The sequence below is a fragment of the Myxine glutinosa genome, chromosome 7 (assembly GCF_964187855.1).
Source record: "Myxine glutinosa chromosome 7, kmMyxGlut1.1, whole genome shotgun sequence".
Classification (NCBI taxonomy): Eukaryota; Metazoa; Chordata; class Myxini; order Myxiniformes; family Myxinidae; genus Myxine; species Myxine glutinosa.
Window position 1 is genome coordinate 145,979,169 of NC_136267.1, and position 17,903 is coordinate 145,997,071.

Below are 17,903 nucleotides of genomic sequence, written 5' to 3' on the forward strand. Positions count from 1 at the left end.
CTTCAGCTAGTGATTATAATGGATGCAAGTGGACATATTTATATTGCACATTTATGTGCCATCTCGTTCTTCTATGAGCCAGGCCTTTGTGTATAAAATAATAATAATAAGGGGACAGAAGCATGTTATCTTCCCATCAACGTAAACATCTATGACAGCTATACCTTGACATATGAGAGATAACTGCCCGATGTGCAGTCTTCGCCAGTGTGAACAATGGCGGCGTAAAGCTTGTACATCAGTTTGGCCTTGCAGGGGTGTGTTAGGTATCGGCGCAGGTCCAACTCTTTGGAGAACTTAACATTCTGAAAGGGAAGGAAAAACAGGAACACTTTAGGAAATGTTGTGTCATGCCACCCTGGTATGTATGCATTTGCCTTCCAATAATAAACTGAATCTCCTGCTTTGAAAAAAGGCAAAAGTATAACTGTCTCCTGTATCCTGGAACTCAAACTATGTACTGAAAACATACTGTTTCTACTATATGAACTATTTCCAAACAGAGGGGAATTTTGCATAGTGCTGCCTTTCCATAGCTTGCCCTTCAGCGCCCATCCCAGTTGCCTGGAGGGAATTAGAAGACAAAACATAGTGAGGCCTGGTACAATATGTACACCAGACAAGAAGCAGAAGTAAAATGACCTCCTCTCAAAGTGAAAAATGAGTCAGCTGGGTTTTTATTGACAACCCATTGTTGAGAGTGTAACTCTCATCAAACTTCCAGAAGCTTATAATCCAAATCTCCTGTGATTTCTCATGGGATCTAATAATATCCTCATCAGATTCTCATGAGGTTTCATGAGATATGCATCTGAGATTTTGTAAACAAAGTCTCGATGTATTCCATTGTGCCTAATTTTCACTACTTCCATTGTGGCCAACATATAATTAACCTTGTCAATCTTCCCGTTGACGGACTTGTCAAAACGCTTGAGCACCAAGGTCAGAACGTTCGGCGGATCGTGGATGGAGTGAGCGTGATAATCATACTTTGCATCGCAACTGCAAAAGAAAAATAGCAAAAGTCGTCACCAAGAAAAAGATGACATCAATATCAATCACAGGAATTGAAGTTCATTGTCATGATGAATGCATTGTAACAAACTATTAAAACCAAAAGCAAAATCAAATCAAATGTTGGCAGGAACACCAAAAGTGCAACTAAAAAACAAACTTTTCTGATAAGGTGTCATTTCAGTGCCCATCCAGGTTTCCTCACAGCATTAAGCATCAATTACAGTGTTAAAGTGCATAACATGTACACCAATAACAGGACTACTACAACAACAACTACTACTACTACTACTACTACTACTCTCACTACTACGCCACACCATTTTGCTGCTCCTCGAGGTGTGCTAATTTTCGACATTTCCTCCTCATCCTCCTCCGTTTTTGTTTGTATTGTTGTTTTGTTTTGGTTATCTTAACCGAGTTGGTTCATTTTAGTATTTTATTTTGACGTTCCGTTTGATTTAATTCGTCCTTTTGGTTTCAGGCCTAGCCGCGGCATGCGGCCGCGCCCGTGTGGGACTAGTTACGCCTTATTGCGGCGATATCGTGAAAGTACTTAGCGACCATTTTGTTCTTTGGTTTAATCATCATTTAGTGTGCTGAAATTGCTCACTGTGGTGAGCAGGTGTGTCAGTGAGCATTATTTGATGAATAACGTGTATTTGTTACCTTGGTTCTGAGAGGACAATTAATTATTTTTGAATCATGCCGATGCATAATGAATGGGCTGATGTCGCTATTTTTTCACTATTTTCCTGGATTTTGTTGTTTTTTTACACCAAATTAGTTGCTATTTTTTCACTATTTTGCTGGATTTTGTTGTTTTTTTACACCAAATTAGATGCTATTTTTCACTATTTGCCTGGATTTTGTTGTTTTTTTTACACCAAATTAGTTGCTATTTTTTTCACTATTTTCCTGCATTTTTTTTCACCAAATTAGTTGCAATTTTTTTTCACTATTTCCCTGAATTTTGTTTTTTTACACCAAATTAGTTGATATTTTTTCACTATTTTCCTGGATTTTTGTTTTTTTTACACCAAATTAGTTGATATTTTTTCACTATTTTCCTGGATTTTGTTGTTTTTTTACACCAAATTAGTTGCTATTTTTTCACTATTTTGCTGGGTTTTGTTTTTTTCACCAAATTAGTTGATATTTTTCACTATTTTCCTGGATTTTGTTGTTTTTTTACACCAAATTAGTTGATTTTTTTCACTATTTCCCTGAATTTTGTTTTTTTTACACCAAATTAGTTGATTTTTTTCACTATTTCCCTGAATTTTGTTTTTTTACACCAAATTAGTTGCTATTTTTCACTATTTTCCTGGATTTGGTTGTTTTTTTTACACCAAATTAGTTGCTATTTTTTCACCATTTTCCTGAACTTATACTTTTTCCACCAATTTCGTTGTTATTTTTTCACGACGTTTTTGTTCCAAAAGTGGCTATTTAAAATATATTCTATTTTTTTCCTAATTTGTTTTGTTCCAAAACTCACTCTTTAAAAACTATTTTTCTCCCAGTTGTTTTTCTTCAACTAAGAAACACACATTTAATGTGCTATTAAAAGATGAACTTGACACCTCTCATCATGTGTGTATCCTGTAAACACATGCATGATTGACTCACATGAAGAGTAAGTTGAACGGTGGGCCCCACTACTGGACGACATCCAATATCATAGCATATCATTTACCACCGGAAACCCGAAGAGGGTGCGCACCCACTGCACTAACTCCCTCCAGGCTCCCACCACACCCCTGCATTGCGCTATGTCGATAGATAAAGATTTACATGCGATAACTCAATTTTATTCCTTCCCCGGGGATTTCTGAAGGTAAAATGTGAAACTTCCCACCTCTCGCAATCCACGTCCGACTCAATCCTCTGGGAGAAGTGGCGCTTCAAGGCCGACGTCACATTGGTCACGTGCTGTGGGTAAAGAGCACAACAATGAGGTGTGAAAAAATAAATTCCAAAATAACAATCGGACATGAATCGTGGCGGCAAGTGCTTCAAATACTCGCCATTTGATATCCACATTTGAGGGATATAAAATAAATTGTATTAAACGAAACATATGGATGAATCATCGTGCCTGTGAAACACCAGGATAACAGTTTTTGTCTGGGAAACAAATAACATGTTTTGATAACTCCCCCTTCAGTGGAGGATGAATGTGCATGTGACGTCACCACATTGGTTGTCCGCCATCTTGGTGTACAAGCAAACAAAAGGAAACTACATGTGGGCTGCATCTTTGTGTTTACATCAGTTAAAAGAGGAGTTAAAATGGTGAAGCTTTGCGCATTATTTTGTTGTGACAATTGTACCGATGGAGGATTGGTTACCGTGTCATAGACTACCGACAGCACAACAATATGGAGACTTGCGAGTTATGAGGGACGCGTTCAAGTTGGATTCGGAATGAGATTCTCACATTAGTCCAAGAAACGGCAAACGTGTGTGTGTGTGTGTGTGTGTGTGTGTGTGTGTGTGTGTATCAATATGTGTATGTATGTGTGTGTGTGTCAATATGTGTATTTGTGTGTTTGTGTGTGTGTATCAATATGTGTATTTGTGTGTGTGTGAGTGTGTGTGTCAATATGTGTATTTGTGTGAGAGAGAGTGTGTGTGTGTGTGTGTGTGTGTGTGTGTGTGTGTGTGTGTGTGTGTGTGTGTGTGTGAGTGTGTGTTTGCGTGTGTGTGTGTGTGTGTGTGTGTGTGTGTGTGTGTGTGTGTGTGTGTGTAAGTTGTTGTTGGATATCTGAACTGTATTGATGGATACTGATACTGCATCCACGTTTTGACCGTCTGAAACTCCCTTGAAGTAAATATATCTGCCCTCAACTTTTCAGGATTGACAGGAGTAGACCCAGCAGAACTCGAACTTGAACTGGCTGGTTTGCAGGAAGGACAAGGACATGTGGAGTTCGAAATTCAGAGGCTTCGTGACCAAACTCGAAAGTCGAGAAAGGCACAGATCTACCCTGTTACAGATCTACCCTGTTACAGATCTACCCTGGCACAGATCTACCCTGGCACAGATCTACCCTGGCACAGGTCTACCCTGGCACAGGTCTACCCTGGCACAGATCTACCCTGGCACAGATCTTCCCTGGTACAGATCTACCCTGGTACAGATCTACCCTGGCACAGATCTAACCTGGCACAGGTCTACCCTGGCACAGATCTACCCTGGCACAGATCTACCCTGGCACAGATCTACCCTGGCACAGATCTACCCTGCCACAGGTCTACCCTGGCACAGATCTACCCTGGCACAGATCTACCCTGGCACAGATCTACCCTGGCACAGATCTACCCTGGTACAGATCTACCCTGGTACAGATCTACCCTGGTACAGATCTACCCTGGCACAGATCTACCCTGGCACAGGTCTACGCTGGCACAGATCTACCCTGGCACAGATCTACCCTGGCACAGGTCCACCCTTGTACAGGTCTACCCTGTTACAGATCTACCCTGGCACAGATCTACCCTTGTACAGGTCTATTCTGGTACAGATATACCTTGGCACAGATCTACCCTGGCACAGATCTACCCTGGCACAGGTCTACCCTTGTACAGGTCTACCCTTGTACAGGTCTATTCTGGTACAGATCTACCCTGGCACAGGTCTACCCTTGTACAGGTCTATTCTGGTACAGATCTACCCTGGCACAGATCTACCCTGGCACAGATCTACCCTGGCACAGATCTACCCTGGCACAGGTCTACCCTTGTACAGGTCTACCGTGGCACAGATCTACACTGGCACAGATCTACCCTGGTACAGATCTACCCTGGTACAGAGCTAACCTGGTACAGATCTACCCTGGTACAGGTCTACCCTTGTAGAGGTCTATCCTGGTACAGATCTACCCTGGCACAGGTCTACCCTTGTACAGTTCTATCCTGGTACAGATCTACCCTGGCACAGGTCCACCCTGGTACAGATCTAACCTGGTACAGATGTACCCTGGTACAGGTCTACCCTTGTACAGGTCTATCCTGGTACAGATCTACCTTGGCACAGGTCTACCCTTGTACAGGTCTACCCTGGTACAGATCTACGCTGGCACAGGTCCACCCTGGCACAGATCTAACCTGGTACAGATCTAACCTGGTACAGATCTACACTGGCACAGGTCTACCCTGGCACAGGTCTACCCTTGTACAGGTCTACCCTTGTACAGGTCTACCCTTGTACAGGTCTATCCTGGTAGAGATCTAACCTGGTACAGATTTACCCTGGTACAGATCTAACCTGGTACAGATCTAACCTGGTACAGATCTACCCTGCCACTTCAACACAGATGTCCTGAATTCGATGATTTCAAAAAAACAAGCCAATTGTGTTTGAAGTTTGGAATTCTTTACCGGATACCGACAGTAACATGGAGAGATATGCACTTGGCATTCTGTCCACCTTCGGATATACTTTCCGATGCGAGCAGGTGTTTTCAAGTATGAATTTCATAAAAAATCACACTGAGAAACTAATTGAACAAGGCGAGTTCAGAGTCTTGCTTGAAAATGAAAACGACTCCATTCTGTCCAAACATCGAACAACTCTGCAGAGAAACTCGACAGCAGAAATTGAACTAAAATATGGGTAATCTGACTCAAGATACTGAAGAAAAATGAATGGCCGCTTTAGTGATGGAAACGCAATAAACATGTGTTGAGTTACAAATCAATGTTTGTGTCTTTTTCCTGTTATTCAATTCCAGAACAATGCAGCTCTCAATATATTACCTTTTGACCAAATTTGGAAAAAATGGATCTTCTTGTCATTTGGGTGAGGTGAGGAGGCACAGCCCCACCCTCTTCCCACATGTGCAGGGTGTTGTGCCTCGACAGATTGCATGTCACTGCATATACGATGCATTTACGATGGACAGAGTCAGAAACGGGGCGTATGGATTGGGTCTCGCTCGTCCGTCCGTCTGTCTGTGCATGCGTGTATCCACAACCATATATCGTACATGTTTGGACCGATTTTGCTCATAGTAGACACAAAGACAACACATGATTGTATACATATGCACATCATTTTGTTTCGCGATGCGATCAACGATGACCGACTGGCGGCCATTTTAGATGCAAAAAACCTGATGTGGAACACTTCCTCAACCATATCTCGGAGATGTATGGACGAATTTTGTTCATACTTGACACAAAGACAACACATGATTGTATACATATGCACATCATTTTGTTTCGCGATGCGATCAAAGATGGCCGACTGGCGGTCATTTTAGATGCAAAAAAACCCCAATGTTAAACACGTCCTCAACCATTTCTCGGACATGCATTTATTGATCTTATTCAAACTTGCCGCACAGATAAGGAATGAGGGCTTACATAGGCAAAATGTTTTGTTTTGGAATCCCACCAAAAATGGCCGACTGGCGGCCGTTTAGCTCTGTAAAGCAAAATTACTAAAACCATGGGGGCCATGACATTTTATGTCTTATTGTCCTTGTTAAATCGTCAAAACGAAATTCCAATGTGTATTTCAGAGAGTGAGTTGGGGTCAGAATTTCTGGCGTATTTGAACATGTGAGTTCAAAAGATAGCTCCTCGTCACAGGTCTGTCATGTGAAGTCAGAGGAGATTTAATAAGACCAGCCAAAATCACCCGGCGTTCCCCGGGTTCTTTTTGAATGCATTTACTACTATAATTCAGCTTTTACTCGCGGCCGTGGAAGATTGACTACTATATAATTTAGCTCAGCTTTTAATTGTGAAATGGGCCCAGCCCGGCCGAAGCGGCCTCGACCGGCCTCGCCATCGAGCCGATAACCTTCCCGGGGCCCGTCCCGACATTTTTTGTATTGGAGGTTTCCTCCTATATTTCACCGTTCAGGAGATTAGCTTGCGCAGACAAACAAACAAACAAACAAAAACTTTTCTTTCATATATTTTGATAGAAGATAGAAGATAGATATGTATGTAAAAAAAAATACAGTACATGTTGATACATGTAAAGTAATTTTTTTAAACGGTCTTTGGGGTTGCAGATCTGATTTTTAATGAAGTTTTTACATACCTTTATGTCCAACACGATATGTTCGACATATTCATGGAGATGCGACACCTTTGAACAAAACTTGCATTTCACTGTAAAATTGGCAAGAAAAAAAAGATTCCAAGGTTGAAACGTAACTCAAGCAAAGAACAATGCACGCATTTTACTGAAACAGTTGGACAATAACATATATGTAAAGTACACAACCATTTTATAATGCACGTCACATGATGGCTCGGTCATATAAATACAGACTCTTCACTGCCATTTCGCACAATAAGGATTTATTTTATATGCTCGTTTCCAGATATTTACACTCAATCACAGGACTTCATTCTGTCTGATATTTAGCTTTGGCAATGTGCAAGTTACAAGCAATGAAAGTTGATGGTTTGCCAAAGTTTCAAACAACTCTGGCAGGAATTCCAGTCTTGAAAATGACTATTGAAAGTCTTTGGAGAAGACAAACTCAAAGTTGAAATCTGAAGTTGAAACCAAAAATCACTGAAAAGTTGAAATTTGTTTTATTTCATTTTTCTACCTGTAAAAATGTTTTTACCTCCGCCACCAAAGGTAGATGGAGGTTATGTTTTCATCCATGTCTGTCTGTCATACTTTCTTATTGTCTGTCTGTCTGTTTGTGAACAAGATATCTCAAAAAGTTGTGGATGGATTCGAACCAAATTTGGCAGAGATGTCGTGTATGTGACATCGACGAAATGATTAGATTTTGGTGGAGATGCGGATTCGAATCCGGCTACTAGAATTTTAAAAGGGATTCTTCACCATTGGGAGATGGGGCCAAAAACGATACATAGCAGGATATCTCAAAAAGTTGTGGACGGATTTGGACGAAACTTGGTGCACAGGTTGGGTGTACGACAAGGACTATTCAGTTCGATTTTTGTGAAAATCTGAATACGCATTTGGATATGACAATTATTTAATTTTTATGTGATTCTTCACCATTGAGTGATGGGGCTAAAACCAACATATAGCAGGATATCTCAAAAGGTTATGGACGGATTTGGATGAAACTTGGTGCACAGGTTTTGTGTGTGACAAGGAAGAATCGATTCAAGTTTGGTGAAGATCCGGATCCGGCTGGTAGAAGTTTTTAAGTGATACTTCACCATTGAGTGATAGGTCCAAAAATGATATGCATACAGCAGGATATCTCAAAAAGTTGTGGACGGATGATTTTGATTAAATGTGATTCTGTATTGTGATTTTCTGCTCTACTCTGGGATACAAAACGTAAACTGTTCACCTGGCGAAGGTGTGCTCTCTACTGAGTGCCATTCTAGTTCTCGCCTGGTAATTACAAACTAATGATATTTTGAATCATAGACTATCTTACTTTCTTGTTTTCTGAGTTTTTCGCCAATATTCTATTTTGTGGTGTCAGTCAACCCAAACCTAGTCAATCGAGCACATAGTCAACCCAGTTGTCCGGCTTTCTGATACACAATAATTATCCAAAGCAAGCGTTACGCCTAGGTCCCCCATCGGTGAAGTGATGTGAGTTGACAAAGTGTAAGACGCAAGGTGGCCATCTTGGATTTTGACGTGGCGACCCAATCTTCAACAGCGTTCTCCCTTATGCATAGGTACACCCACACACCAGATTAGAAGTTAGTAGTTCGTTTATTTTTCAAGATATTTCGCTCACAATGTTCACAAATATATATGGTGGCGGCCATCTTGGATTTTGACGTGGCGATCCAATTTTCAATAGCGTTCTTCCTTATGCCTAGATACACCCACACACCTGATTAGAAGTTGGTACTTCGCATATTTTTCAAGATATTCCGCTCACAAGGTTCAGACATACATGGCGTCAGACATACATGGCGGCAGCCATCTTGGATTTTTACGTGCGTTGCGCCCACAAACCAAATTAGAATTCATTCCTTTTCTTGCACACGTACGCACGCCCACACGCACGCACGCCCACACGCACGCACGGACGAACGGACGCACGCACACACAGACGGAGGGGAAAACCATAGTCCCCCTTTCGCTCCGCGGTGCGACGGCGGACAAAAAACCTCCCCCACACTTCCTGACCAATCAGCGGTGACAGACTGAAGATAAGGTGTAATATAACGAGCTGCTAATTGCTCAGGAAGTTGCTCTTCATATATTTGTAAACAAGAGAAAATCAGCGTTAAATCATGTATAAAATGAGCTCCATTATGAGCATTAGACCATTAAAAATAAATAAATAAATAAAAACAAAAGCTTGCGGTGGCCGGTAAAACAGAAAAAAATATTTTGTTGCACATGTACACATTGTTTGGTTTGGAAAACATTGTTTAAAAGACATATTTAACTGATTTCAACGTTTTCAACGGTTTCAACGACTGTTCCCTCGTTGCTTACCTGGTGTTCAAAATGTTCCATACAAATATTAAATCGTATCATTTTACTTTAAATATAGTCTTCAGAAGAACGACAATTGTGAGATTTGCTGATGGTATGTAAAATATAAAATAGTTTTTCCGATTGGAATTTTTTCACAATTCTTCACTTTTCCGGTAAACTTGTGGTCATACCATGAATTTATTTGTTAAACATTTTAATGTTGACATATGCAAGTATATATTTTCAAATTGTGTGGTAAACATGTGGAATGAATTGCCTCGTGAAATAGTCTCACAATGTTCTAAAACGTGTTTAGCTCACCTGGAACGAAGTTCAGGGGAGCTTATACGATGGTGCGTCGTCAGTCAGTCCGTCAGTCAGTCTGTCAGTCCGTCCGTCAGTCCGTCCGTCCGTCAGTCCGTCAGTCCGTCCATCCGTCAGTCAGTCAGTCCGTCCATCCGTCAGTCCGTCCATCTGTCAGTCCGTCCATCCGTCAGTCCGTCCATCCGTCAGTCCATCCATCCGTCAGTCCGTCCATCCGTCAGTCCGTCAGTCCATCTGTAAACACTTGAAACTTAATCTCAAATCGCTGATGGGATTGCGACCAAATTTGGCACAAATTATATTTGTTGTGTTGTGACTAAAGTTTGTTCACGGCATCAGGGTCTAAGACAGTATACCGGGGGTCAAAGTGGATCCAGGTATTTATTGATCCAGGTAGGTATTTGCTTTATTCTCAGAAACTACATATGCAATTCTGATGAAACTTCACCACAGCCTTAATCACCCATGTTCTCCCAAAGTTTGTTCCTGGCATTTAAAAAATCGGGGTCTAAGGTGGGCTATGGGGGGCTTGCCCCCCAAAATAGGTATTTGCATTTTGCTCAGAACCTACACACACAATTTTGATGAAACTTCACCACAACCTTCATCATCCGTGACATACCAATGTTTGTTGAAGGTATTGGAAAAATTGGGGTCTGAGGAGGAATAACAGGGTGGGAGGGGAGGAGTATGGTTGCCCCCCAAAATAGATATTTTTTTATTTGATTGTTTAAAGTGTCATGATTATGTTAGTATGATTCTACATGCCGCCCTGTCTTCGAGCAAGCATTGAAATTGGTTTAAAATACCTTTAGTCAGTGCCGTATACTGTTTATTCTACCAGGTCAAACCTCGACTCTGATTCTGCAACTGGACCAGATGGCATCAGCCCACGGGTCCTAAAATCCTGCTCTGCCGCTCTATCTCACCCTCTCTCTGTTCTTTTCACCCTATCTTTTGCTCAAGGTCATCTGCCAGCATCCTGGAAATCAGCAAACATTACCGCTTTACACAACAAAGGTGCAAAAACAGATCCTTGCAACTACAGACCAATCAGTCTGCTCCCAATTATCAGCAAAGTCATGGAATCCATCATTGCTTCGGATATGAAATCTTTCCTCTTCTCCAATGGCTTGATCTCTGATCATCAATTTGGTTTCAGACCAGGTCACTCTACTCTGGACATACTGCTTCTGCTGTCTCAACAATGGATGGAGGTCCTCAATGCCAAACAGGAAATCAGAGCTGTCTCCCTTGACATATCACGTGCCTTCGATACGGTCTGGCACCCAGCTCTGCTCACCAAACTCTCCTCCTATGGTATCCATGGAAATCTCCATGCATGGCTTGCGGACCTCCTCTCTGGTCGTAGTCAACGTGTGGCCCTGAATGGATTTCTCTCATCTCCCCTTCCCGTTCAGGCTGGAGTTCCCCAAGGCAGTGTGCTGGGCCCTGTGCTTTTTCTGGTCTTTATCAATGATCTCTCCGACTCTCTGGAAAATCCTCTGTATCTCTTTGCTGATGACTCCACTCTCTGCCGCTCCATTTCTCTTCCCTCAGATCGGCAGTCTGCAGCCTCCTCACTCTCTGAAGACCTGGACAAAATCACAGACTGGTCAAACATGTGGAACATGTCTTTCAATCCTGACAAATCTCACACTCTTACTATGTCTCTCCGAAAAGATCGACTGGACAACCCTCCCATCTACTTTCTCAACAATCCTCTCCAAGAAGTTCTGTCGCTCAAGCTTTTGGGTCTCACCATCTGCCATGATCTTTCTTGGGAAAACCACATTTCCAAGCTGGCCTCCAGAGCCAGTCGCCGACTGGGCATCCTCCGTCGTGCGAAGTCCTTCCTAGGCACACCTGAGCTCCTCACCACATACAAGGCTTTCATCCACAGCTCAATGGAATACTGTTCTCCCCTATGGGCTGGTGCTCCTGCCTCACACCTGGCTCGGCTTCACGCTGTTGAATCCAAAGCTTTCAGAATCATTGGAATCTCCCGCGATGAAGCTATCTCTGAGGGCCTTTCACTCACTCACCGCAGGCAGGTAGGTGGTCTTTCTGTCTTCTACCGACTCCTCTCAGGCCTTGCTCCCCCAGCTCTCTCTGTGCTCTGTCCCCCAAATATTCCTACAGGTCGCACAAGATCTGCCAGCCACCCGCTGATGGTTAAACTGCCGAAATCTCGGCTCTCTGCTCACCTTCACTCTTTCATTCCTCTTTTCTCCCGCCTCTGGAACAAACTCCCACACTCACTTCAATCACACTCCTCCCTCCAGGTCTTCAAAACAGCTGTTCACCACCATCTCTTATCTTCCCCCATCCAAAACCTTGATCTTTTCTACCCCCACTAATTCACCCCAGATCCACCTTGTTTGAAATTCCAACTTATTTCCTGGAAGTCTTGGCAGTGTCCATATGTTTTATACCTCTCCGACCCCCCCCCCCTTCCCATGCCTCCCCCCCAAAGCCCTCTCCCTCCCACAGTTCTCTCGATGTCTCCATGTCTCTCGGTCCCTGCTCTCAAATGTTGTGTTTGTGTCCTTCCCTCTCTCTCCCCATCTTGTCTACCGCTCCCGATGTTATTTGTTTTGTGTGTCTGTTTGTCTTTCTGTGTGATTAATGTTCGCTCTTTCACGAGCCTCGATCTTGTATACAAAAAAAAAAAAAAAAAAAAAGACACCGAAAGACCCCAAAGCCCTCTCCATCCCACAGTTCTCTCGATGTCTCCATGTCTCTCGGTCCCTGCTCTCAAATGTTGTGTTTGTGTCCTTCCCCCTCTCTCCCCATCTTGTCTACCGCTCCCGATGTTATTTGTTTTATGTGTCTGTTTATCTTTCTGTGTGATTAATGTTCGCTCTTTCACGAGCCTCGATCTTGTATACAAAACAAAAAAAAAAAAAAAAAAAAAAAAAGGTGAGTGTCAGGGGTATTGCCCCTGTTTTAAGAATCGATACTGTTTTGAACAACTCAATATGGGTAAATATTTAAGGGGCAGGGTATTCGAAGTTGATCAATCGACCTGACCCACCAACTTGCAATATTATAAATATACATATATATATATATATAGTCATGTGAAAAAGTAAGTACACCCCATGTAAAGTTTTGACTTTTTCAACATATTTCAACATTCAGCTATTTGATCTTCATTTCAACAATATTGATAGATAAAGGTGATATAATATAACAAATATCATGAAACATTTACATTTTGTAGGCCATTGTATAATTTAAATAAACATAAATGCAAATTTCGCATGTGGAAAAAGTAAGTACACCCCAACATTTATTCATTTTTGGAGAATAAGAAATCGATGTAGAAATAAGAAAGCAGGAATGCGAGAAGGCAGGAAAATTTATGATTTTAGGTGATGCTTACTTTTGATCTTTAGACCTTTTGACAAAATTATTAATTTGTCTTCTCCATATTCTCATCATAAAGTTTTGTTGAAAATTTCATGACAAAAGCTCAAATCGTAAAAAAAAAGTTGCGGTCCGAGCAGACACACAGAAGTGATTGTAATAAACTGTTCAGCAGCTGTGTTGGGAAATTTTGGAAAGAGGTCAATCAGAGGCAAGAGAAAAGGCTGACAAAGCGAGCAACTGGATGCCAGAAGTGAACTGGAAATTCCCTTGGAAAATTAAAACTAGACTGAAGGCTGATGAGCTCTTTTTGGAGCAAAATATCTCGGAAGGATCTTCAATATCACAGCACCTCGAACACTTCCAAGAATGTAAATGGAATTGCTTTCCAAACAGCCTTTATCCAGTCAGCAACTTAATAGCCATCATCTTTATGGTCTCAATACCAGTCTTGGTGTCCAACCCAGGCAGAGAGCCATGCTGGTGAGCATCTAGTGACAATGACAATAAGACTGTGTGGGGATCACTTAACCTCATTGGCAGTGAGACCATTAGTGGAAAAGAAAAACACAAACGATGGAAATCCCCAATAAACTTACATTGTGAGTTCAGGTTTCCACCAAATGTCTGGCTTATCAGCGTTGATTTCACACTGTGTTCATGATGCCTGAAGGATATGTGACAAAATAACATCAAATCAGTATGAAGCATTGAATAGTTGTGAAGAGATAACTGCATCAAGACATTAGCTATCAAGGAAAATAGATGTTTATACACAAACTTTTAAATCTAAAATAAGCTCATGCAGCATGGAAGTAAAAGCAAAAGGCAGCTTACCATGTTTACTGCATTTAGTACTTACTGGCATTAGACCAAATATTCAAAATTATAGATGTGGTACAGCAGATTATCAAAATTGGTAACATTTTCTGTCTGGCATTAATTTCTATTAAATTTGTCTTTTTTTCAGCAAATATGTTTCATGAAATCAAACTGCAGCATAAAATCTGTAACCTACATCAGGTTACCCCCAGACGGCGTGTCTATGAGGTCCCGGACACCGCATGCCACGATCAACTCTGACCGGATCCTCCCCCCCAACATCGGTTTGCCGTGCTGGTGAGTTAAGTGAGGCAAATAGGGACTGACATAGCAGTTACTGACAGTACCTAGTCAGTCAGTCGTGCAAAACCAACACTGCACCTGAGATCAAACTTAGATAACAAATAAAAGCTGGCTAAACACCTCAGCAGTCTTATGTTTCCAACAAAATGGACAGAATAAGTCAAGACAGGGTTTCTTAAAGAAATGGCATTTATTGCCCATAACAAAAAAGGTAAGTATTTACAACAGCAGGCCAAGCAGGTATTTACAGGCAGATGGGACAATGAAATGGCACATACTGTATGGACAATAATTACAGCATTCATAAATTCCCCTTATCTCCGACGCAAACATTCCCGCAATCCCACCCTCGGATCCTTATCTACAATGACTTAACATACTACAATCCATATTCCAGCATCATGCATCCAATCTGGAATGGACAGATTGATGATTGGCAAAGAATGATGGGATGAATGATCGGCGACGAAGATGAGGTGATAAACAAATAAATAGATGGGATAATGGACGGACCCCATGCACATCTTTTACTTGTTGACTCTGGCTCCCACATCCCGAATGAAGCTCGGACCCTCAGATCTCACTCCCCTTCTGCACCTAAGATAGCCACAGCCTCGGTATTTCCCCACAGTATTTTGACATTGCTCATGGCACGTGTAGAACCTGACCCACCAACTTGCAATATTATAAATATATATATATATATATATATATATATATATATATATATATATTATATATATATATATATATATATATATATATATATATATATATATATACATATATATATATATATATGTATATATTATATATATATATTATATATATATTTGTATCTATATTATATATATATATATTTGTATATATATATATATATATATATATATATATATATATATATATATATATACATACAAATATAAATATAATATATATATAATATATACATATATATATATACATACAAATATATATATAATATATATATAATATATACAAATATATATATATATATATATATATATATATACTATATATATATACATACATACATACATGGCATTTAATATGGAATTTTTTTTTTTCTTAACGGGTTTACTTTCTAAACTCAGTATATCAATCTAGTGAGTTTCTTTTACACTTTGGTGATTTATTTGTTAAAAGAACCATGTCACTGATTGTCTGTCGCAGCAAGAAGTCAACAACAGGATTATATCACAGGTGGCGTGGCAAAATGTACGGACAGGTGCATTTGATGATTCGCTTCACAGTTGGGTATACAAGGGTTGTTGCGTTCTGTATTCATGGAAAACAACTGCTGCACGTCTCCAAAAGTTATTGCCGCTTCCTCTGGAGATGGTCCGTCAACTCGCCAATGCTGTTTGTCATGGAGTGGTGGCTTTACGAAATTACGGCATGAAACAGCGTGCTATTGCTCGGCAGTATGGCATTACTCAAGGTCAGGTGTCAAAGATCCTGAAACGAAATGCTCAGATGGGTGTCCCTACTCCAATTCCGAGGCCAGGACATCCCCGCAGAACCACAAGGAGGGATGATCGCCAGCTGCACCGGTTGGTCCGCAATGGCCGCACCAAGTCAGCTAATCGGCTTAGGGCTGAGTGGCAGCAACTGACAAATGTGCCTGTATCCAGAAGGCTAGTCAACCAATGACTGGTTCAAGCAGGCTATCGTGCCAGGCGTCCCCTGAGAAAGCCACGCCTGACCAGACAACACCGCCAGCGCCGATTGCAGTGGGCCAGAGAGCACCGTCAATGGCAGCCAGGACACTGGAATCACGTGATCTTCAGTGACGAGTCTAGATTTCTGGTCTATCGTCAAGATGGTCACGTCCGAGTGTGCAGGCAAGTGCATGAAGCCTACAACAAAGATTGTATAGTGCCAAGAGTCCAAGCTGGAGGTGGTGGGGTGACCGTTTGGGCTGCTTTTCATGCAGGGGGCAAAACTGACCTGGTTGTTCTGAATGGAAACCTGAACCAGTTCAAGCACAGGGCCATTCTGGGAGAAACATTGCTTCCATTTGTTTGTGCAGCCTTTCGAGGAAACTTTGTCTTCCAAGATGACAATGCACGGCCTCATCGTGCTCGCATGATCCAACACTTTCTTTCTGACCGTGGTGTAGAGCATATGGAGTGGCCTCCAATGTCCCCGGATATGAATCCGATAGAGAACTTGTGGGCAGAATTAACGCGTCAAATCGACCACTTGGACCAGCAGCCGACCTCTGTGCGTGAATTGCAGCAGGCTATTGTCACTGCATGGCAAGCGATTCCTGTCCAAACCTTGGCAAATCTCGTGAACAGCATGCCTCAACGTGTACGTGCTCTACTGAATGCTCGTGGGGGTTACACGAAGTACTGAACTGTAATTTTACTGTCCGTAATCCCAGTCGTAATTTAACTTTGGTTTTTGTTATAAAAAAAATTTGGCTAATGTGCAAAATAAAGAGATACTTCTGGAAAACGTACAGAAGTTTAACACAGTACTGTCCATGAAACAGGGAACCATGATTATCATGGGGCCCACAAGGCTAACCCCCGCTCTAGCGGGGAAAATGGCCTTAAAACGATCATTCATTCATTTTTATTTTTTTTGTCCATGAATTGAGTTCGATATCACTTTGCATCACTTTCAAGGATCAATTTATTTGTTTCGAAATGTCAAATGTGGTTTTTGTTTCTTTTAAAGGTCAAATTAACAAAATCTCGAATAATTTCAACATAATTCCAATTAACTTTTGGTTTGAAGACATCTTGAAAAGTAAGTTCACCCCCACAAAAAAATATTCCATATTAAATGCCAAGTCTGCATATATATATATATATATATATATATATATATATATATATATATATATATATATATATATTATATTATATTCAGTCATGTGAAAAAGTGAGTACACCCCATGTAAAGTTTTGACTTTTTCAACATATTTCAACATACAGCTATTTGATCTTCATTTCAACAATATTGATAGATAAAGGTGATATAATATAACAAATATCATTGAACATTTCCATTTTGTAGTCCATTGTATAATTTAAATAAACATAAATGCAAATTTCGCATGTGGAAAAAGTAAGTACACCCCGACATTTATCACTACTTCAAATACCTAAAATTAGAATCAGGTGCACCAGCTCAGGTGCAAATGATGAGAACATCGTTGGAGAGGATCTTGGAGGAACCTGTCTTATTTAAACCTCAGACATTTAGTTTGGTTTGCTCTTTGTTGTTGAAGTGTGCAGTGTCACCATGCCGAGATCAAAAGAGCTGTCTGAGGCCTTCAGAAAGAAGGTTATAGATGCCTACGAGTCTGGGAAGGGATTTTAAAAGATCTCCAAACAATTTGAAATCAATCATTCGACTGTCCGGAAGATAATCTACAAGTGGAGAAGATTCCAAACAACTACCAACTTGTTCAGGCCAGGCCGCCTCAGCAAGTTCAGCCCGAGAGCAGACCGCAAGATGCTGAAAGAAGTCTCGAAGAACCCCAGAATGTCATCACAGGACCTACAGGTAGCTCTTGCCACTGTTGATGTCAAAGTGCATGAGTCTACCATTAGAAAGAGGCTGCACAAATTAGATCTACATGGGAGGTGTGCCAGAAGGAAACCTTTGCTCTCCAGAAAGAACA

The 17,903-nt window shown here is 41.1% G+C and overlaps 1 protein-coding gene across 1 annotated transcript in view; it reads right to left on the reverse strand.

Annotated features, from left to right (window-relative positions):
• The window catches only part of LOC137430792 (uncharacterized), a 60,629-nt gene that overhangs the window by 40,295 nt on the left and 2,431 nt on the right, over window positions 1–17,903 (reverse strand). Inside the window, exons 3-7 of the mRNA XM_078782750.1 lie at window positions 13,717–13,784; window positions 7,076–7,146; window positions 2,876–2,949; window positions 894–1,002; window positions 165–305 (exon numbers count right to left, since the gene is read on the reverse strand). Of these exons, the coding sequence (XP_078638876.1) occupies window positions 165–305; window positions 894–1,002; window positions 2,876–2,949; window positions 7,076–7,146; window positions 13,717–13,784 (463 nt within the window). The remainder of the gene's footprint in view (window positions 1–164; window positions 306–893; window positions 1,003–2,875; window positions 2,950–7,075; window positions 7,147–13,716; window positions 13,785–17,903) is intronic.